Here is a 24113-nt window from a genome sequence, read left to right as displayed (position 1 = left end):
TTGCAAACGTGTACATGACACATCTATGCAGGATGTCTCTTTTCCAGTATGACCACACACCAAATCAAAAAAAATAATCTTTGACATGCACCAAAGATAAACCAAGGGACGACTCTAATAATTAAATTTGTTTTTCCATTCAAAGTCCTTTGCAAGACTTTTTTTAATCTTATATTTTCCCTGTCTTTGATGAGCTCACGACAAGTGAATCATCAACTTATCAAAGATTGTGGAGAAAAAAAAAAGATATTCATGCATAATTGAAGAAGCTAGAAATGACATTACAAAGAGGATCATGCAGATGGTGAGTCACAGTTAACACCAACTTTAAAATGATTATAAGAATAAAATAAGAGAGTCGCAACAACCATCTACAATAAAAATAAGAAAATCGCAACAGCCATCTACACAACTTTTCGCAGACTAATGATCTTAGAAGGTGTATTGTATATCCTCATGTCAACATATTTGACATTTAACTCCAACTTAGAATCTTGACTTAGAATCTTGACTTAGCATAAGTGGGTATCAAACATAGGCAGATTCTATTTTGATACAAAAAGAAAACAAAACCAAATCAAAATTTGATTTGATATAGAAAAAAATCTCCTAATATTAACATTCAAAAACTCAATAATGGTAACAAAGAACCCCAATTGTTGCTTGCAAAATAGTTTTAATATGTGTACAACAAACTCAACATTCAGAACAGTGGCAACTACAACACAGTTTTTCTAAATAAGACTAATGTGTTCATATATATGTCTGGATAATTTGGTTAAAATATATGATATTTTACCTGATAAAATTATATCATCGAATTGCAAACATACAACATGTAATGCACAATAAACCGGCATCATCTCCATGTTTATTATCCGCCCCTCACAAGGATCTAAGAATTGATGTTCACATTGTTGATGTCATCGGAAACCACTTTGTGGGACTCATCTTCATTTACTTCACTACTGCTTAAAAAGCTGGGTTGGTTTGTCGATGACAGAAGTCTTCCCCACATCCTGTCAGTAACTTTGACAATGTTCTGAGTCTGAGTAACATTCTGTAAAATACACATAGAATGAGTAAGTGAGTCTCTTACCGATCAAAACAAGTCTCATTTGCATACATTGGCCTTATCTGGAACTAAAACTTTGGGAGTTTTATCTCTCAAAATTCAAATTAAAACTCTCATACACTATCAACATGAATTACAAGCTACTATACTGATAAAATTGAAAAATTAAGTATTCATTATTCCATACTGAATTGAATTTTAAGTGAAGAATGAGTCAAATACTGATATAAAAAATTTGAAACTATGAAGTACTTAAAAGTTATTTTAGCTTTATAATAATGTTGAATAACTAAATTCTAAGTACTTAAGTTGATTTGTAAACTGTGAAATTAATGTAAACAAAGTATTTAAAGACTACTTTACCTTATAATAATGTGATTTGATTAATTTTTAGGGGTTAAATGTTTTCTTTTGAATTCTTTAATGAGATTACATTATTGCTTACCCTAAGCTAAAATTTTAACTTAATTTAGTTAAATCCATAACTAAGTGATTTTAAATAACAGTTATCAAAAGAATTTTGTATTAAAGAATAGTTATGAATGAAGAAATGATGTAACTTATTAGTTATTCTGAAAGACTTGTAACAAATTGTCTACAGTTTGCTCTACTGCCCAATAAATTTTAATAAAATGATGCTAAGTAGTTTTCCCAAGAAAATATTGTAAAACTTTGACTATCTCCTCTTTCTTATCTTCTTATTGTCCCTATAAGGGCTTTTGGGCTTCCATAGTCCTCTTATTTACTTTTTTTTCCTTTAATTAGTGTTTATATGCATAGTATCTATTGAATTTAAAAGATCAATTAGGCATCTTCTTAACATAAAGTTTTATCTCTTCTTTCTTTTCATATAACCTTAAATCTCTACCTGTATCAGAGCGTGATTTTTAATCTTGAGCCACAAATCAATAATCTTCAGCTGCCACGGCCAATGGCCGGAGTAGCCATTCACAGAGGGCATCAACTCTCTCTTACGGTGCTACAACAAAGTTTATGCCTGCTACTTGTTGCACTAATTTTTGCACTTGGCATTAAGGCTCTTGAGGTTATTTTATTTCCAGTTAAAAAAGAAAAAATGAAGCAGCCTGTTATATCTTGTTTCCCTTAGCGTGCCGTTTGTGGCACTTTACATTCGTTTTTTATTTTATTTTTTTCTCCTTCAGCCGACTTGTTTATTTCTCCTATCCGCATATATTCAAGTGTCATGCCTCTTGCAGATTTTCACCCCATCTTGAAAATCTAGAGGCTGACATTATGCAAACACTCCACGGCACCACAATGCGCAATGTTTTTCGCTAATCTCCGCATATTACAAGTGTTGTGCCTCTTACAATTTTCTCCCTGTCTTGACAATCAAGCGGTTGCCACTCTGCAGACTTTCTACAACTCAACTATGCGGACCTTTTAAAATCTCCCCTTGTTTGGCATTTCTCTCCAATGGCCACCTCCTTTCTTTCATGTTGAATCAAGTTCGTCTAGACTGTTTGACAAGTTTGGCATCCATATAATGTCTACCCAACTTGAGGGTAAGTGTAGAACTTAGACTATCTCTTTATTATTTTTTTATTGTCTCTAAGAAGTCTTTTGGAGCTCCCAATGTTAAGTTATTTCTTCTTGGGACTTAGTCCTTGACTCAAGCATAAGTGAACATTAACTATCTATTATGATTCCCTTTAGAGTTGTTCACTTGTAACACATGTATGTGTCATGTGGAAATTTGAGGAATTAGATTATTAGATTTGAAAGTTTAGAAGCTTTATTTGATAATTTAGGTACAAGGGGGCTATTTATTTTATCTATTTTTAATACAAATAATTGTGCCCATCTGAAAAGTAGATCATTAATGAACAATTACTGGACATATTGCCAGTATTTTATCTCTAGCTTACCAGATCTACACCACATTTTCTAATGATAATGAAAACTATGAAAATTACTTTTTCAGATCCTACAGAAATTGGAGAAAACAAAAATAACAAAAACTTCACTAGTGACTAAGAATCATAATTTCCTTTTTACAACTTTCATAGGTCTAATCTTCTCCTTGGATTTGTAAGTATTGATCCAAATTCACCCATTCCTTTAAATCATTGCATATTCTCAATTTTGAGGTTAAAACTAACTCTAGTTTCTTTCATAAATCGTGATGTTGTCCTCACTCATACTCTATATATCTTGTTGTAAGGACTATATAAATTATCTAATATTAAGGCACCATACAAAATACATATGATAGAAATTATTTAGAAACCTGTATAAACTCCAGAGATAAATCAATGCTAGAGATGTTCTTACAGAAATTGGTATGTAAGCATGCCTACTGTTCACAGGTCCAACTGTGAAACCAGTGAATCCAGCCATAGCACCATGCACTGCACTTTGAGCAAGAAGTGTGCAGTACACATTATCTGATGCATTACTTGGAACTGCTCGGATCATATATGTTGGATCTGCATAACTTACAACCCGTCAGAATATTTGCACCAAGAAAGAAGAAACACAGTTGAATATAGCTGATTCATTGTCTTCCTATTCATGAATTTCAGAAACTTTTGTTACTCTGCTATTTTAATAAGGAATTTCCTTTTCCCAAAAAAAAAAATCATTCAGTGTAAGAAATAGAAGAGTTCAAAGAGAATAGTTTTGTAAGCAGTTCAAACCACAAGAAATTTGCATGCAATAAGCAAGGGGGTTTGTTTTTTTATGAGGAACAGAGACACGCAAAACAAAACACTAAGTGGACAGCTCTAAGTTCTAACTACAATGGTGAAAGAAGATAATTGATATGTTAAATCATCAAATTAGTAATGCACCTATGTACTTCATGTTAATTTCCATCTTCCCCACATCAGTGAAATAATCCTGCAAAAAAATGCCAAGATAACCAAATTTATAAGAAGAGACCGTGAATGACTGAGGAGCAGAATATGATATGAAGTTTCATTATAGCAGCAATTCCCTAAACTTGATTCAGTAGCATCTACAACTCAACTCAGCTTCTAAATTATATCATTTTGTCCATACCAAAATTTCTAAGATGTGTAGGCCAGAAAAGATTTCACACAAATGTTGAACAGACTACTGGTACAACATATTGCAACTCTGTTCAATATGTTTATGGGAGTTTCTAATGCCGAAACAACCAAAATCGGCACGTGAATATCCAATTAAAGAGAAAGTTGGGGCCATTGCATTCATCTTGAACAGCTTTTTGAAGGCATAATCAGCTTTACAAAAGCCATGAATAATGTCAACAAATATATCCAAGCATAAGCAGATTCATAAAAGATATTTATTCAATTTTTCATTTCTTTTTGTTTCATTTATTTATTTTTCTAATCAGACCAGCACATATTTCTTATGGATTGCAAGATAAAGTGGAAAGATCTAGCTCTTTCCAGTTGTGACATCCCATTATATTTTATTTAACGAAATTCATTTTATTTCAGTCTAAGAAGTCATTTGAGCAAAACAAAACAAAAGTAGCAAAGACAAGAAAATAACAAAGATAAAATTAAATAACACCAAACCAACATAGAAAGACGACACTTGCATGTGAATGAGCTATAGCACCCTCATCGCATCCCTCACAAATGCTTGAAAGTACCCTAAGTACCATAACCTGATCTTTTTTTATTGTTGAATAGGTTTGAATGAAGGATGTTGGCATGAACCTCACAGCCATGACAACCACTTCAACTTAAGGCGTTCTAGGTGGGAATCGAACTCTTGACCTTTGGTCTCCTAGAAACCACTTTTGCCCCCCAAGAAATCCACACATCCAGTTATATTAAAAAACCTTTAAATAAAGCTAAATCCAATTGTGTCAGAATCTCTAATATCTTTTGTATCTCCGTTCCATAATTATTGGGAAAAACTAAGAAATATGGGGCCCCAAGTATATTAGAGATTGTATATATTCTTTCCATTTTTTAATCTAGTTTTTCTGTATACTTAAGAGTTAAGAGTATCGGTGAATGGAAAGAACAAATTCTTTCAAAATATATTGTCTAATAAAAAACATATATTTACGTCTCTACTTTTATGGTGAAAATCGCATTATCACCTTGATCTTTTGAGTTAACCATGGACCAACATCCAGAAGTAACTTGTTTCCAGATGCATCTTTCCTCTCTCCTACAGGCATGCTTTGCGCAACATAATCTTGTCCAGCTCCTTCCGCAATTACAATTACTACATGTCCATTTTCTTTAAGCCGCTTTTCAACAAACTCAAAGAGCCCACCTTTGCCTTCTAGATAGAATGGTGACTCAGGAATTAAGCAACAATCCTGAGAGCATAGAAGATTATCAATGCATCATTGAATTTATTTTAACACATTCATGGACTTCAGCGTCTTTCTATTATCACTTAGAAAAATTTGTCTAGTTAGCTAATGTTATTCAATTACCAGTCTGCAAAGATATAATATTGAATAATGGAAACAGCTCAAATGAGTATACAGATTAAGAGACTTGCCTTCACATGTTCTCTCAAGAACGGTTCAATATTTTATAAACAAATCTATGGCGTGCAGTTTAAAAGGAAAACAAAATATTATAAGATATAATTTTGAATAATGGAAACAGCTCAAATCAGCATACAAATTAAGAGACTAATTGCCTTCACATGTTCTCCCAAGGTCCGGTTCAATATTTTATAAACAAATCTATGGCGTGCAGTTTAAAAGGAAAACAAAATATCATAAGTAACCATAAGCCCATTTACTGCATGAATACAACTTTTTCTATACAATTACCAATTCGTAATATAGTTTTCTCAAAATCTATTGCACAAAACCAACCTTGGTCTTTAAAAGTAATATAATTATCTCTTTAAAAGTAATATGATAATTTTTAGAGTTATGGTGACCCATATGAGTTTTGACCAGGAACTGGGCCTAGGCTCGCGGCGTGATAAAGGAAATCCTAAATATTCCAGATTTTGACCGATAGACTCAGTTATGTGATCTATAAATATATGGTCTTAATTAAAGTTTATTTAAAACATAAAATTAGTTGGTATTCTTCTCTCTAAAGATTGTAATCTACTATTGACAATATAGTGAAATGTTTCTTCTTCCTTTGTATGTGATTTTTCTCCCGTTTTATTTTGTGTTATTTACGTACTTTATTTATTATTACTCGAATAGTCTCAAATCCATAACCCTCAGTAAAATGGTATTAGAGCGATTGAGTTTTTTTGTTTTTTTGTTTTTTTTAAACTATATCCGATTTTGAAGATGACGAATATGAAGTATGATATTTCTTTGTTGGATCACAACACTAGATTCTCTCTATAACGATACATTATTAGGGTTTGAAAAGATGCTCAATTCGTGGACAGTAGATGAGGAAAAGAGGATGGATCACAAAGCTCCGTCTCATATTCATCTTCATTTGTCAAATAATATTCTACAGGGTGTTCTGAATGAGACGAGTGTTATTAGATTATGACTAAAGTTAAAACATTTATGTATGACGAAAATCTTACTAGCAAAAAGTCTTACTAGCAAGTTGCATGCCTGCATCTGAACCAACGATTACATATTCTCATCGTATCTCAGAAGGTACCTCTTTACAAGAGCATTTATCGGCATTTAAAAAAATAGTTTTTGATTTGAAAGTCTTGGATGTTAAATATGATGAGGATTTAACCTTGATTTTATTGTATATGTTGCCCTCGTCGTATATCACATTTCATTATACTATTTTATTTAGTCGTGATACTCTCACAACGAATTATGTTTATAATGCATTAATCTCTAAGGAGAAGATGACCCACTTTGTCAGTAGGTCATTTTGATGGTCCGGTAGAGGGCCTTATTGGAGTCTAGAGAGTAGAGATGAAGCCTTGCAAATGATGGAGGAGCATAAGAGAGACTTCAATGATTCCATTGACGACAAAGTCGAGACCTCAACCATGGCGACGCAAAGCAAAAGACGAGGACCTCGAAAGCTATCGAATTTACGTCGTCTTGGTGCTTATTACATTGTTTTGCAAGTTAGGTGGGAAGTCGTTGAAATTATCGTTCTGATCGGACCACAAGGATCAAAAAAGGATGCCTATAGTGGAGGCAAGGACACCGTTCTCACTATAGAGGTTGATGGGTTGATGTCAAACATTGGAGACAAATGTCGAACAATGGGTTGATGTCAAACATTAGAACAAACGCTGGACAATTGGTCGATGGTAACCACTGGAGACAAACGCTGGACAATGGGTTGATGGCAACCATTTGAGACAAACGTCGAATAGTGGTGATTGTTCAATGTCAAAAGTCTCGCACAATGGAGTCGTGCGGAGGACATGCCAGAACTTTGGTTGATAATACTTCAGCCACAAATGTAATGTTTTTTTCTTCGGGACCAATGGAACTTTAAATAACAAATTGGAATTTGTTTTGTTTTTCTAACCGGGAATTAAAGAAACATGAAAAGACAAGTTAGCCCTAAGGACAAATGCAAACAAGCAACATGATTTCCCAAAAGGTGATCATGGAAGGAAAGATGAAGCCTACACAAGAACGTGAAGAGATAATATTACTAGAACAATCCACCAATTACTACGGACCCAGGCCTCTGATACCATGTAAAAAGATTGAAGAGAATGAGGATTTCATATATTTTAGGATAATTTTACTACTGCAAAAGAGGTTGTAATTATAGGCAAATACTCAACAAGGAAGCAAATGAAAAAGTAACTTCCTAGATAAATGTTAATAACTCTTTCTTGAGAAGGCTAACCATTTTCCAACCATTTGGAGTAAATGATTATTGGGAAGGAAAAGGAACTTTAGGAATATTACTACTCTGTATTGTTGTGGTTGAGTTTCAGAAGAGAAAAGTTTGAGACTTGTTCCCTAGGACTTCGGCTGTGGCTTTCGGTAGAGAAATATTCCCACAAGGTGGAGCAAGGAATTGTTGTCCAACACTTTGATCCCTCATTGTATAACCATTGATTGATCAACTTTTATTTTTTCAATACAATTGTGCTTCATAGCAAACGAACAACAGAGTGAGGGAGACAAATGAGGTGGAATGAAGACATCAAGGAAGAAGGGAACTGAAGAGAAGTTGCATGGTTCATCACACATGGATAAAATCAATAGAACAAAAAATAAATTGATTAGATTTTAAAGCCCTCTACCAATGATACTCAGGCCATTGGCAGAAGCAGCTGAAGATGTGTTGTGATGTCTCACGTCGGAAAATCGAAGTAAATATGAATTCCTTATAAAAGTGAGGTTAATAGACTATAAATACCTTCATGGATATTTTTTGAGTTTGGACTGTGGTGTCCCAGTTATTTGTTCGGGAGTATTTTTAATCTATTTCCTTATAAAAGTGAGGTTAATAGACTATAGATATTTTCATGGGTACCTTTTTAGTTTGGGCTGTGTTGGCCATGTTGTTTGCTCAGAGATATTTGTAGTCTATTTCCTCACGGATAACAATACCCGGGTTTGGGGCATTACAAATACCATGTGAGTTTTAGAGGGTATGGTGTGAGGGATTTTTCAACTTTTTTTTGGTATATTTCATTTATACAATTAGCAATAAAAAAAGGGTAACCAACCACTACATTAGTTGGTTCAATTAGAAAGAGCATAACACCAGATGATTATTTCCTAAAACTAGGAATTTAGATCCACATTCCCTCTCAAACTTGTTTTACTATGTCCACACTAAAATATTAGGAATTCAATTTCCAAAAACATAGTTATTGTCATTAACATGAAAATAAAGAACATACCACATCACGGCTAGCTAAAGTTGCAAACAAAGCAATGAAACCTGCACAATCAAACGCAAAGAACCAAAAGAATGCAACAATCAAATCAGATAGTTAGAGACCAGCAACATTGAAGGAAGAATATGGTTTTTAGTAATTGAGGTGCATTTATTTCTAATAAGATTAGCAAAGTGTAGTTATTTACCACTGTAACGCCCCATAAGCTTGACTATTCCTACTCCATTCTCTGCACTTTCAACCTCAACATGAGCAGCATTAATAGCTCTTTGTGCTTCTTCAACAGCAGTGTCAAAACCAAAAGATTTATCTATCACCTTCAATAGTAGAGATAAGCAAAGTTATACAAGGTTAAAGTTCAATAGAAGCAGAACATCTTTTTTTGAGAAAAAAAAAAGTTAGTAACGAGGAGGTAGGGCATACTGCAATATCATTATCAATAGTTTTTGGAATTCCAGCTACTGCTACTTGGAGACCACGTTTTTCAACTTCCTTAACAGAGAAACATAGGTTCAAGTATAATAATGATGAAAAAAAGTAACAAAAAAATCTTATGTCCATTCATATAATAGTTCACCTTGTAAATTGCGGCTGCTCCTCTTTGAGTGCCATCACCACCAATAATGTATACCTAGGTCCAACAGAATTAACTCCAGAAAACACTTGAAGCTTAAGAATCCAAGAAGATGTTGACAATGTTATGATTACCTGATTTATCCCACGGTCTTGTATATTATCAACTATCTTTTGAGTATCATGACCACCTCGTGAAGTTTTGAGAATGGTTCCACCTCGTTTATGGATATGATTGACAACTTTAGTTGTCAACTGCCATGTATTCCTAGAATAGAAACCTCTGTATCCACCCTGAATGTTTTCAAACATCATTCCCAAAAACACAAACTTAAAATTGAGGATAATAAACCTATTAGGAAACTAGTATTTTCTCAAGATCACAATCCCATTGTAAGATTACAAAAATTAAAATTAAAAGTGATCTTTTTATTCGTTTGGTATAAAATAGTTCTTGATCAAATGATCTTTTACATCATTTGATGTAAAGATTTATTTATCATGATTCATATTATAGTTTGATTCGTGTTGCTTCATTTGATATATAAATCATTTACTAGACATGATTCAAGTTTTTTTAAAGGGAGAAACACGCAAAGTAAGTTTCGAACCCTTATACTACATTGTAAGATCATATCCAAAAGTTTTCCCAAAAAAAAAAAAAGATCATATCCAAATTATAGTGTAACTTTTTACTTCATTTGGTATAGAGATTGTTTTCATGACAATCAGCCTATTCTTTTATATCCGTGTGATTTTTGTTTTATGTAGATTTTTTTGAATCGTCATCTAACATAAAAAAATTTATACCGAGAACATCCCAATATGATGTAAACAACATTTCTCACAAAGCACTGAAAAGAGAAATGTCTTCTGAGAAATATTATTCTCAAATTTAAGTCCCATATCTCTATAACTGCTGAATATCTCATCAAGAAGAAAGTACTACATTTTTCCGCATAATATATGACAGATTTTATCATATGGACATTAAGAATGTTATGATTAACTAAATATCCTAGAGTAAATATGAGTACAAAAATCTGACACTTAAGAAAACAAAGTTGTGGATTTGTCTACAAAAGTTTGAACAGTACAGTATGAAATGTATTAAAAGTCGATAATTTGTTCGGAAAGAAATGACAGGACGGAAATTGAGTCAAATAAATTGAGGTTAAAGAAAATGGAATTAGTGTCAGTTCAAATGGACAAGGAAAATACAAGTCAAACTAACCTCAATCCCAAGTATATCATCTACACCATACATATTATACAAACCACACACTATCTCCCTGATCACTGTATTAATACCAGGGCATAAACCACCACAAGTAACAATACAGGCACGCACTTCCTCCGACTTGAAATATACCTGATACCCAAATCATTAACTCATTAAATTCCTTTAGCATTCAAAAGCACCATTCTTTGAACCTACAATTTATAAACAAGCATACCCTTTCTCGAGGCCCAGCTCTCCGAAAATGTACTCCTCTAGGGCTCCCTTTATGTACAACTATCTAAATACAAAACACAATGATTGGACAGATAAGTAAATACAAAGGTTCACCAAGAAAACAAGCCAACTAACAAAACAAATACTTACTTTCTGTGCCACAACATCTTCTGAACTTACAAAATTTTGCCTAAAAAGAAATGGAATTGAAGTCAAGTATATGATGAAGTTGCAAAGGACAGTGGTTTTGAAGGTAGGATAGTGTGTAAGGTTTAATAATATGTTGACATGAATTGGGAAAGGACTAAGTACCGTACTTAACAACGGAATAGGCTTGACTCGTTTGCACTGGATTTGGGTATGACTACACAAAGCAGAGAAATAATAATTAGAACCAATATAAAGAAATTACTCCACTACCCACAAACTGCTGCATTTGCATCCCCTATATTCGAAGAGAAGAAAGGCTACCTGCAAGTCAGGGAGAAAATCTGTGAGATGGGGAACATCTTCCAGCACAAAACCATTATCAACTTCCTGAAGAGTCCAGTCAGGATTCTGAGCGTATATTCGATGGTGGCGCCAAACCAGTGAGTTCTTAGAGGAGATTGTAGTTTTGAGAAAAGGGATGCGGAAGTGTGGTAAAAATATTATATTCCGTGAACCAAGAGGCGACGGAGCGGTCGAAAGAGAAAATGGACTGATTCGTTTAGAGATAGACGGAGAGAAAGAGAGATCCATCAAAGAGAAGTGCTGCAGTAAATCAGTAATCAATCGAACAAATTGAAGGGGAGAGGGAAGAGGGAAGAATCGAGATCGATTGGGATGTGCTGATGGTAGGTAGTCCTGTTATTCGTCTCAGAGAAATTATTGAAAGGAAACGGACCCGTTTAGCACGCTTTCCTTTGTCGTGTCAAAACTTTCTTCCTAGTACTGGCATACGAACTAATTTCTAAACTAACTTTCTGGTTTTTGTTTGGGTTATGATTATGGACTTGTTCTCTCCTCACTAATTTTATTAATTAAATATATTTTATTTTAAATTTTTTATTTTTTATTTTATTATTATATATTAATACATTTTAAATATTTTTATAAAAAAATTATCACATTCATAAATAATTGAAACAGAACAAAACCTGATTTGTTCCACTCTTTTAATGATCCTTTCTTCGAAGGTAAATCTTTGCAGGTAGGAGGATAACAAGTTATAAATTCTTTTTTTTTATTTATTTATTTATATTTAAACTTATTATTAAATATATATATATATAATTATTATTTTTATTAAAATATTTAAATTATTATTTTTATCAATTTAATTATTTATATTTTAATATATATTTAATTTAATATTTTTATAAATTAATTATTTATATTTTGATATATATATTTTAAATTATTATTTTTATAAATTTAATTATATATATTTTAATATATATAATTTAATTATTGTTTATATAATATAATATAATAAATATTCACTTTATTATTCTCATAAATAATAAATAAATATAAAATATTTTAACTATAAGAATATAATAATTTATACAAAAATATTACAAATCATTTTTCTCTAAATTATTAACGGTTTTTGTTTAAGACATCCTTAACTACGTCTCCTTGATCACATTAAAAATTATGGTCTTTCCAAAAATTATCATTATTTATTTTGTAAAGTGCAATAATTACCTATGAAATAATTGTGTGTTGATGTCTTACCTTTGATATTTTCAAATAATTTTCTTGATCTTGTAATACGTATACCTATTTTTTTGATATTTTCAAATAATATTTGAAAACAAATAAATAACTTATGAAAGATTATAATTTGTGAAAGTGACGGTAAAAAGATCATACAAAATGTGTTCTTAAATACTTAAAGAATGATGATTCGAAAATTATAATTATTTTTATGAATTATTAAATTATATATATTTTATGGTTAAGATATTTTAAATTGATTGATATTTATCAATTATTACCAAAATAAAGTTACATTTATTATATTATATAAATAATAATTGGAAGGTAAATATATATATATTAAAATATAAATAATTAAATTTATAAAAATAATAATTTAAAATATATATATCAAAATATATTTAATCAAATTTATAAAATAATATTTAAATATATATATATATAATTAATAATCAAATTTATAAAAATAAAAATTTAAAATCTCTTTTTTTCTTAATTCTCTCTTTTTTTAATCTCTATCTTAACTATCTCCCTTGGTTTTTATTTCAAGTCATTAAATAAATTAATCATATAATTGGATCATAATTTAAATTTCAATTATGTCAAAATCCCAAACCAAAATAACTTAAAAGATTATTTTCAGTTAGAAACCTAACCACAAATATAGTTGGTTTCCATAGTATATAAAATTTTATTCAGATTAAAGTAATAAAAACATAACATGATTAAATTAATATTTTTCATTTTTATGTTTTGTCATGCATGAATCATCCAGATTTAATGATACACTATAATTAATCGTTAATTTGATTATTTTATAATGTACCTAATTTATTGTTTTTTCATAACTTGTACACTTGAAATTAAAAAAAAAAAAAGACAACACAAAATGTAATGACAAAAAACATTAAGCTAATGTCAGCGAATTAAAAAAAAAAACAGTTGTAACCCCGGAAAGACTCCTTTGTATCAGGTTTCGTGGAAAATTCGAGATTCGAGAAATTCAACTTCAATTTGCGTGTTATTTTTTTAATAAAACATTATTTTTAAAAGATGTCGCTGATTCCTGACAATTTTTTTGAAATTAATTAAAAATAATTAATTTCGAAGTTAAATTTTAAATAATCCGAGGATTTATCAAACTATAATTTGATTTAAAAATTCATTAGTTTAAATTAATAAAACATAATTAATTTAAAATATTATTTATTTTTAAATAAAGTCGTCAATTAATTTTTTTGAAAATCAATAAAAGTTGGCATGCGTATACACACGTATTGACTAGAATTTTCTTTTAGTTCGTAATTTGGTGATACTTTTGAAAGATCTTTCGCGCTTTGTCCTTCGTATCCGTTTTAAGAATCGTTTCTACTTATAAAGTTGACTTTTTAAAAATCGATTGTATAACGTTTGAGTTTTAGCCAATTATTTTTCCGGTCCTAGTCATGCTTCTAAGTTTTAACGTTATTTTAAAATATTGAAACAACAATATTTAAATGTTGGTACATGTTACGGATTATAACTAGGGTGGAAATACTTGAAGAATATCAGTCATTTTTAAAGGTATTAAGGTTTAAAAATAAACACCAAACAAGCCATTGTTGAAATATTTTGTGGAAATATCCCAAAAATATTTAAAATTCATTTTTTAATTTTTCAGTAATTTATAAAGTGATTTGGAGTCCCAAACTTATAAAAAATAATCTTGAATTTTTAAAAGTGGAACCAAACAGGCCTTAGGACCAGAGAGCTAAGGCTGGGGTTCGTTTTTGTCGCTCGGGGTCCAGAGACCTCAATCTAGGCTCGAGAGCTCTCGGTCTGAGTGTTAGAGTCCCTCGATTAGGATGTTAAGGATCTCGGTCCTTGGTTGGTTTAATACCCATCTTCCGCATAACTACCATTTACCAACTTTGTAGCACTTGTTGAATATAAAAGTGAAATCACATACAAGAATTTCAGTCAAGTCGCTTCACATTCTAAATATAAGAAAGTAATAGCCAAATTCATTGACCATTATTATTTCAAAACCATGCTTCTCCCACTTTACCATTAAATCATCCTTAACCACAAGAAAAATAGATTTTTGTGTCCCCATGAAATATCCAACAACCACATTATCCCCATCTTAAACACACTTTTCCTCAATCTTTGGAGGTATCTCAATCTGAATTTGATGCTCAAGGGTCTTTACACGAGGAAATTGAACATGAACACACAGTTTCCCCCCATCCTAAATAGAAGAACCAACATTTCCCCACACACTATTCACTTGCCATGTTCGATTGGAATTACTTCTTATGGAATAAACTTTAGTTTGAATGCATTTCACTAATTCTTTCATTACCCTAACAAACCCAGAACACTATAGTCTCATAATCCGCTTTTTTTTTTAAAGAGATTGATGTCATAGAGATAATGAACATTAAATTGAATTCTATGTGGTTCACTTCTCTCTTTACTAACTATCAACTCTTGTCTTTGGACCTGATGTAGTGATTTTTTAAACTGATTTCTCATTCCAGTCAAATTGGCTATTTCATTTCTTCCCATGCTCCAAAGAACCTTAAAACATTTAGCAATATCTTCATGATTAGAGCAAAAATTGACATTCTCAGATTAATAGTATTCATATTAACCTCCAATTCATTACCTGGCTTAGAACCCTGGACCATCGGTGCATGACATTTTGTTTTAGATACCACAATGCCAATCCCTGATCCCAATCCATGCATACCTTTCTGTTGGAATTTAGACTATGTAGATTATTTCCATTATATGAATGGAAATGAGAATGGGTGAGTCCCAAGAATAAAATCGAGTTAGTGGATTTTTCCACATTGGAAAAATAGCAAAATGAGAATGGGTGAGTCCCAAGAATAAAATCGAGTTAGTGGATTTTTCCACATTGGAAAAATAGCAAAATGTAGCATTTTTCCATTAATCCAAGTGGGGTTTAATTTATTTGCATAATGCATTTTATTGCATAAAAATAAATAATATATTTGGATTAAATATTAATTGAATGAGTCAGTTAAATGAGTATTAATATCAATGTGAAAATGAGAAATTTTCAATCAAATGCAATGATAAATGCATACGTTTGAAACCTTTCACATGCAATTGATGAAAATGCAATTGATTGCATTAATTGATTTTATTCCTACGTTAAAAAATTAGTCATTATGTTGATTGACTAATTTATCTTTATATATCTCAATTGATCACACGTTGTGAAAGAGATATAACAATTGCAGAATTACATAGTTTATATCTTTCAATCACCCTAAATGAATTTTAATTGGTTTTATTTTCAACATCACAAGAAGCTAGCTACTTCTTAGTTTTTCAGAAAAAACCTTCCATTGATCATTTTAATTGTGGCTTCACACAATTCTGCTTTGATCCCGATGATAGTTCAGGTACGTTGGTCAAGTTCGTTGTGTAGTGATTCTGGTGTTGAATCACTACTAGATTCGTTGTACCCTGGGAGACAGCCATCTACGATAAGCTCCAGCACAAACAGGAGACGGTGGAACTGTTTTAAGGGAAATGTGTTAAGCAAATGCCTCGAATCAACATCTCAATCGGTGATTTCGTTCTTTGTATATCTTATTTATTTTTATTTATTTGTAACACCATTTTATATATATTTTCTGTTATTTCAAGACAAGAATACTAACAATCTTAAAACAGTTTCTTTGTGCTAAGATATTTAATAGCTTGCGCCATCGAATATTTTTTTTTTGTCTTTGATGTTTCAGAAATACGAGTCGTGGTGTTGCGAAAGAGATAATGCTCATTTCGGAAAAATGGAAATGATTCATCTTAAGAAAAAAAAAACAACAAATAAAGATAAGTCTTTATTATATATAAATATGTTGATTATTAGCACATATGTTCTTATGTTGTTAAAACTTAATTTTATAAGCTAATATATTTTGATATAAAAAATTTCTTAAAGAACTTTAATATGTATATTCATTATATAAATATTATATATAAAATAAATTAGAACATAATTAATTTAATTTGTTCTAGTTTTATTTTGAAGATTTGTTTGGTTGTTAAAGTTATTAATAATAATGAATAAAAATAAGAAAGTAACTAATATGTTAGCTTTCAATTTTTATAAAATTTATGGTGTTAAAATTAATTATAATTGAAACATATGGTTTCAGTTTTAAAATAATTAATTATAATATATACTTCTTTTTTTAATTAAGCAATATAATTAATAAGAATATGGTATGAAGATTTGATAAACAAAGAGAGATGATATCTTTATTTATACATTGTTTTATATATTACATTTTATTATGGTAATAAGTTATCGTTTTAAATGTGCATATACTCATTTGTTGACAGAGTCTAGTCAAATATGAAGTATAAGTTGTCTCTAGAAAGAAGACAAAAGGTCATAAAAGCGGTACAATAATTAAATGGCGCATTGGCGCAGTGGTTTGAAGTTCAGACGCGCAAGGAGGTGAAAGGTCCTTAGTTTGAATCTCTTTTAGCCAATGATTTCTTTCGTAGAAATCTAGTCACTTTTTCTTTCGTAGAAATCTAGTCACTTATGGTTTCTTTCGTAGAAATCTGATGTGTTAAAAAATGACACTAGTCATTTATGACGAAACCATTCAAATTTCTTCTATAGAAATTATTAGATGAATGTGTTAAAAAATGACACTAGTCATTTATGGTGGAATCATTCAAATTTCTTGTATAGAAATTATTATATGAATGGATAGTCAATGATTTCTTGGTAGAAAATCAGACTAGTTAAAATGACTTTAGTCATTGATGTTGAAACTATATTGAAATCATTCTAATTTCTTGTGTAGAAATAATATGAGATGAAGGATAGTCAATGATTTTTCTTGGTAAAAATCAGACTTGCTAAATTGACTCTAGTCATTGATGTTGAAATCACTGCAATTTCTTGTGTAAAAAAAATTGTGAGATGAATGATATTTTAATCATGGATGTTGAAATCATTTTAATTTCTTCTATAGAAATTATTAAATGTGAATTGGCACACTTAACGATTCCTTAAGTCCTGGAGCCATTCTAATTTCTTGTGTAGAAATTATAGAAATTTAATTTGCCAAAATGATGTTGTTATTAATATTTTGAGGCATTTAAATTTCTTGAGATTAAATAAGTTATTTGTGTTAGAACTTATTATAATCATGCATTTAAAAAGACACGACTATGTTAGTCGAAATTGTCTTTGCAAAAATTGTCTCGGTGAAAACAATTTACCCAAAGTTATTTTTGAGCATGCATAGTCGTTTCACGTCGATTATTGTTCAAAATATGGCAATGTAAGTGCTTCAATTAAGATATGAAATATATTTATAATTATATTTTATTTGATTATGTTGCTAAGTGATTATTTGTATATATATCATGCATATTAGTTAATAATATGATGATTCGTGTTCATTCATAATATGTTTATATAGCCATTAGTATACATATATGAATAAAGATCAATTATAAATGCATTTTGTTTTAATATAAAATTCTAAATTTTTTTTTTTCATAAAACTATTTGTCTTTTGGTATACAAAAACTTTTATGAAAAGTTAAAGTCATATAATTAATTAAGAAACGGACGAATTGATGACATGAATAATTATTTATAACAATTATTTATTTATATTTGATTAAAGATAAATTGTCAATTATTGATGTATTTTAGAAAGATATTTGTTTAATGATATTTGAAGTAATTATAATATATATGACATATCATTTGATTATGTTATTCAATTATATATTTGATATACATGGTTCAATTTCATCATAAAGACTTGTTTAATTTGATGTTTTTGAAATCTAATAACTGCAAGAAAATATGTGTTTGATTTGAGAAATAATGTGGCAAACGTGCCGATATTACGGGATGCAAACGTGCAACCGGAAATAAATGTTTAAGCGACTTCGGTCAAAGATGCTTGAAACATTATGATTTCTTTTGTAGAAATCATGTGATATGGTGAATATTTATTTGATTAAATATTCTAATTTCTTTTATAGAAATTAAGTGTTGAAATAAATATTTTAATTGATTAAATATTTTTAATTTCTTATGTAGAGATTATGTGAAAATGATTTATATATGAATAAACATTCTAATCTCTTGTATAAAAATTATATTTTATTCAATTAAATATTTATGATATAGTTATCTTATTCATTGTATGATAAGTATAACAAAAGAAATATGTAAAAGAACTATGTGACAATTTCTTGATTAGAAAATCATTGATTTAAATCATACAAATGTGTGTGATTTAAAAAGGATACCAACACGAATGTGGGGGCAAATATTTTTTTATTGATTATAACACAAAAATAATTGTGTATATTATGATAAATGTAAAAATTATTTGTTGTTAGAGAAATATGTTCTCTATAAAAGATAAAGTTGCGCAACTTTATAAAAAGAAATAAAATAACAGGAAAATACCTTGTTTATATTTGCTGAGTTGGTGTTCAAATCGATATTTTAGATTTGAGGATTTTGAAATCAAGAGACGTGTCATATTTTGACATTATTTTCATAAAACTTTGAAGAACCAATGTCTTCAAAAGGATTTTATGAAATAAATGAAAAATAAAATTTATAAAGTCTTGATATGACTTATAACAAATTTTATAATAATGATATAAAAATTTGATCATACTTTTATTATAAAGTGGATGTGACAATTATATATATCATGAAGACAATGAAAGTTATTTCATTACGTGTCTTTTGTACGATATTTCTATCGTTGAAAGTTACGATAAAAATGATTAAATCCATAAAGGATATGAATTGCACTAAACGAAATATCATGTTGTTATCAAATGATATATTGATATTATTAAATGAAAAACTTTACGTCTTAAAGTGAATATGTTTACACTTAGAAGTGCAATCTACGTATGGAAATCTTCTAAGAAACTTATGATGGATAGATTAAACGTTATAATCTATAATTTTGACTTATGTCGAAAAATAAAATATTTTTATGTAAAATATATAATCGTTTACACAAAGGCAGAATAGTTCAAAGACATTTTGTCTACTAGTTAGCCAAGTAAACAATATTTTCATAAAAAAATTAAATGATAGGCATGTACGAATGATATGCTTCTTATTAGAAGATGTTCCAAGGTTAACTAAGAATGTACCAACATAAATTTCTAATTATTGTGATAGTAATTTGAAATTGGACAAGCTTAGAGTCAATGACAAGTCTAGACATGCACGTCTTAGACATAATGTCATTAGACTATACTCTCTAATGGAGTTATCAAATTTGACTATGTAAGTCAAAGATAACATTGTGGATCCACTAATAAGATTATTGAATAGAGAGATAGTTTGAAGTCTTTTGAGACATTAGCCTACTATAAGTCGGTATGAAGGAAAACCCAACCTATGCAGACTGGAGATCCCAAGAACTAGGTTCAATGGGACAACTTAATTGTACTGACTTGAAAAGTTATTGTGAGGATTAATCCTATAACAGAACAATATATATTTTGACGAGGATAAGCATATTGCTTTTAATGATTCTTTGTGAGAAAAGAGATCACCTATGTGAGGGAGAAGTGGGGCCGCTTCGAATGAATTGCACGGCTCAATTCTAGACCCTCTCACAGAACCAGGCACGTGTTCCATGGCCAAAACGGACACAACCATGACAGCTTGACATGTATCAGGGTGAATTTTATGTGAAAGTGTGTAATCGTTTACACAAAAAGGCAGAATAGTTCAAGGACATCGAGTCTACTAATCAGCTAGTAAAGTTATATGCTTTTACAAGGGAAGGTTCAAAGGGTTACACCTACCTATCCTATGTAGAATTCAACTGTTGAACCTTCACCGGGTTAATCTTTCAATTTCCATTCATGTGGGGGATTGTTGGAATTTAGACTATGTAGATTATTTCCATTATATGAATGGAAATGAGAATGGGTGAGTCCCAAGAATAAAATCGAGTTAGTGGATTTTTCCACATTGGAAAAATAGCAAAATGTAGCATTTTTCCATTAATCCAAGTGGGGTTTAATTTATTTGCATAATGCATTTTATTGCATAAAAATAAATAATATATTTGGATTAAATATTAATTGAATGAGTCAGTTAAATGGGTATTAATATCAATGTGCAAATGAGAAATTTTCAATCAAATGCAATGATAAATGCATACGTTTGAAACCTTTCACATGCAATTGATGAAAATGCAATTGATTGCATTAATTGATTTTATTCCTACATTAAAAAATTAGTCATTATGTTGATTGACTAATTTATCTTTATATATCTCAATTGATCACACGTTGTGAAAGAGATATAACAATTGCAGAATTACATAGTTTATATCTTTCAATCACCCTAAATGAATTTTAATTGGTTTTATTTTCAACATCACAAGAAACTAGCTACTTTTTAGTTTTTCAGAAAAAACCTTCCATTGATCATTTTAATTGTGGCTTCACACAATTCTGCTTTGATCCCGGTGATAGTTCAGGTACGTTGGTCAAGTTCGTTGTGTAGTGATTCTGGTGTTGAATCACTACTAGATTCGTTGTACCCTGGGAGACAACCATCTACGATAAGCTCCAGCACAAACAGGAGACGGTGGAACTGTTTTAAGGGAAATGTGCTAAGCACATGCCTCGAATCAACATCTCAATCGGTGATTTCGTTCTTTGTATATCTTATTTATTTTTATTTATTTGTAACACCATTTTATATATATTTTCTGTTATTTCAAGACAAGAATACTAACACTTTCATCGATGCTAATAAACTTCCTCATACCCCATCTTAATCATCACATCTAAGTAAATGATTAAATCCTATCATTTTTTCCAGAATAACATGATTTTTTTTTTTAATATTCTTCATTAGTAAGGTTATCTTGTTAATATTTTTTTCTTTATTTTAAAAAATAATAAGGAGAACTAGCATTGACACCCCATAATCATGACACTCTGTTTTTATTCAAAACGCTTACATTAGGTAACGAATCTATGACATTTTGGTCATCACCTAATAAGGTGATGCTAGATATATTTCTAGCTAGACCATATTGAGAACCCACCATCATGGTCCTCTGTTTTCATTTAGAATGCTTCAATTAGAATCAAAACCCGTGACAATTTGGTCGTCACCTAATGATCGATATTTAAGGAGTTGATCGTCCCTCTCGAAAATGAAGATTTGAAGTTGCTTTTAATTCATATTCGTTGTTATGGTGTTCCATATTCAAATAGTGAAGATTCTGAAAACAGTTGAAGTAATTAGTCTCTCGCACGGGAGAATGAGATGCACTATCTCATATTAAGTTTTCCTTTATTTGTTTGAAGGTTTTGTTTTCGTGCCCACTCTGGAGTCCTAAAAAGACGATTTTCAGATTTTCCACAAATTAGAGAACTTTCCCTATTGTGTGATGGTAGATATATTTATAAATAAACCCTATTAAATCGTTTCATTATTACTTTTATAAAAAAAATTAATAATCTAATTCCATGAAAAATATTTTGCTATAATGAAGACAATTTAACTAAGGACGGTGTTCGAATTATTTGAAACATTGAAATTGAGTGAATCAACATTATACTTCTTCATAGGTAAGTACATCTTGTACAATTTATCTTGTTTTCACAATTTTGTCTTGTCATTTTTTCTTCGATTCATTGTAATGACTCTAATACCATAATCGAACTTGACTCGAGTCAAGCGCAGAAGATTTTATTGAACATATATTCATATATTAGAAAATAGATTGAAAGAGAGGTAAGTTGAAAGTGGAACTAAAATTAGGCTAAAAAACTTTAAAATATTATCGAAGGAGATCAATGTTCGTTTATATAGTTAGAACTTACTTGGAAATTGTTTGAAATTTAAACAAATTAACTCCCAAACAATTTTTCTTCTTTCTAATTTAATCCTAAACTATCTTATATAATTAATTTATACAATATCAATAATCTCTAGTATCATATATGAAAATTTTATTCATCTTGTGAATGTCTTTAGTTTCCAAAATTTGGTGTCATTAATGAATTTAATATAGATCTTTCCATCGAATATTAAGTTTAGAGAGTTTTGAGCCCGATGAATTTCATTAATTTATTTTCACCAATAATCACGTTTATTTATTTTATGAACATTATGGTCATTTCGGAGTATGAGTATTTTTGTTAGGATCGGGATCAACGATAGAGACGTTTTTTTTTATGTTGAACGCTTACACACTTCATATGATATTAACTTTGTTAGAAGTTAATATTCATTTCTATTCTACGCAAGTTTTCACAAACTCTTGAATCGAGTTCTAGTGCGGAAATATTTGTTTATATTTGAAGCAACAGGTAAATGGAATTGAAAGAAAGGAACCCAAAAGACAAGAGATTTTATGGATGTTCGGAGTAAAAACTCCTACGTCACCCCTTCTTTTCAATCTTAAGAAGGATATTCACTAGAAGATTTGGTTTGAATGCCACACTTGTACAAACCCAGTCGGACAACCAGGACTTAGACACTGCTTGTTTCCGAACTCCTAGCACACACTATGTTGAGCAGAAACAAATTATGCCAACTTACACTACTAAAAACTCACATATAATGAACAGTATGTAATACAACTTTTAACACTCTAACAAAATTGTAGGCTTTTAGGACTTTAAGAGCTTGATAAAATAATGAGAAAACTGTGGGTGAGTTGTGTTCAAACTCGATATTAAAGCCGTTAAGAAATTGTGTTAGGATCGAGATCGCCAATAGGGACTAGGGTCCGACTATTGTTAAACGCTTACACACTCTTTGATTGATAATAACCCTATTAGAGGTTGATTATCGGTTTCTATTCTTCACAAGTTGTCACAAACTTTTAAATCGAGTTCAAGTGCAGAAATATTTGTTTCAACTTGAAGCAACAATTAAACGGTCTAGAGAGTAAGAAAGAAGAAATGACACAATACAAGGTTTATGGATGATTGGAGTAAAACTCCTACGTCACCCTTTGTTCTCAAACGTTGAGAAGGATATCTACTAAAAGATTTGATTGAATACAACACTCGTATACAACTCAGTCAAACAACCAGGACTTAGTTACTGCCTGCTTTCGAACTCCTAACACACACTCTTTGTTGAACAGAAATAAATTCTGTCAACTTACAATGCTAACAAACTCACACAGAATATGTAGTATTGTAATACAATTTTTGAGACTCTAACACACTTGAAGACTTATGAGACTTTTAGAGCTTGAGAGAGTTAATCGGTTGTGATTGCTTGAGGTTGGGGTAAGGAATGATCAAGAACTCGTTGGTTTCAACGGTTAAAAATTAAAAAAAAAAGTGCTGAAGTAGGTTGACCTCTATCCATAATGGCAAAAACCGAAGACGTGATATAATATGCAGTGGAGGGTTCAATTTTCTTGGTCGGAAATTGAACCCAGGTCGAACCCTCGATCGGTCGTCAAGAACAACAATAGTTTTGAGTTTGACTCAGTGTTGTTAATATCGCGAGTCAACTCGTAA

General features: G+C 30.5%; 1 protein-coding gene across 1 annotated transcript; it reads right to left on the bottom strand.

The window, feature by feature from the left end:
- Positions 1-597: 597 nt before the first annotated feature.
- Positions 598-11757, bottom strand: LOC124944758 (ATP-dependent 6-phosphofructokinase 4, chloroplastic-like). The gene is made up of 14 exons (XM_047485096.1): positions 11328-11757; positions 11174-11220; positions 11007-11046; positions 10858-10920; positions 10635-10772; positions 9536-9694; positions 9405-9458; positions 9251-9319; positions 9015-9144; positions 8831-8871; positions 5142-5366; positions 3889-3937; positions 3371-3525; positions 598-1060 (listed from the first exon to the last, which is right to left on the bottom strand). The coding sequence occupies exons 1-14, from the start codon at positions 11595-11597 to the stop codon at positions 896-898; spliced, it is 1605 nt and encodes a 534-aa protein (XP_047341052.1). The 5' UTR covers positions 11598-11757; the 3' UTR covers positions 598-895.
- Positions 11758-24113: the final 12356 nt, after the last annotated feature.

This window comes from Impatiens glandulifera, chromosome 7 (genome assembly GCF_907164915.1).
Source record: "Impatiens glandulifera chromosome 7, dImpGla2.1, whole genome shotgun sequence".
Taxonomy (NCBI): domain Eukaryota; kingdom Viridiplantae; phylum Streptophyta; class Magnoliopsida; order Ericales; family Balsaminaceae; genus Impatiens; species Impatiens glandulifera.
Note: the sequence above shows the minus strand (reverse complement) of the source record. Positions and strands in the feature narration are given on the sequence as shown.

Coding starts and splice junctions, on each gene's coding strand:
- LOC124944758 (XM_047485096.1), bottom strand. CDS start 11,597: ATGGATCTCTCTTTCTCTCCGTCTATCTCTAAACGAATCAGTCCATTT. Junction 10,921..11,006: donor AAGATGTTGTGGCACAGAAA/GTAAGTATTTGT, acceptor TTTTGTATTTAG/ATAGTTGTACATAAAGGGAG. Junction 1,061..3,370: donor ATGCTTACATACCAATTTCT/GTAAGAACATCT, acceptor TGTATTTTACAG/AATGTTACTCAGACTCAGAA.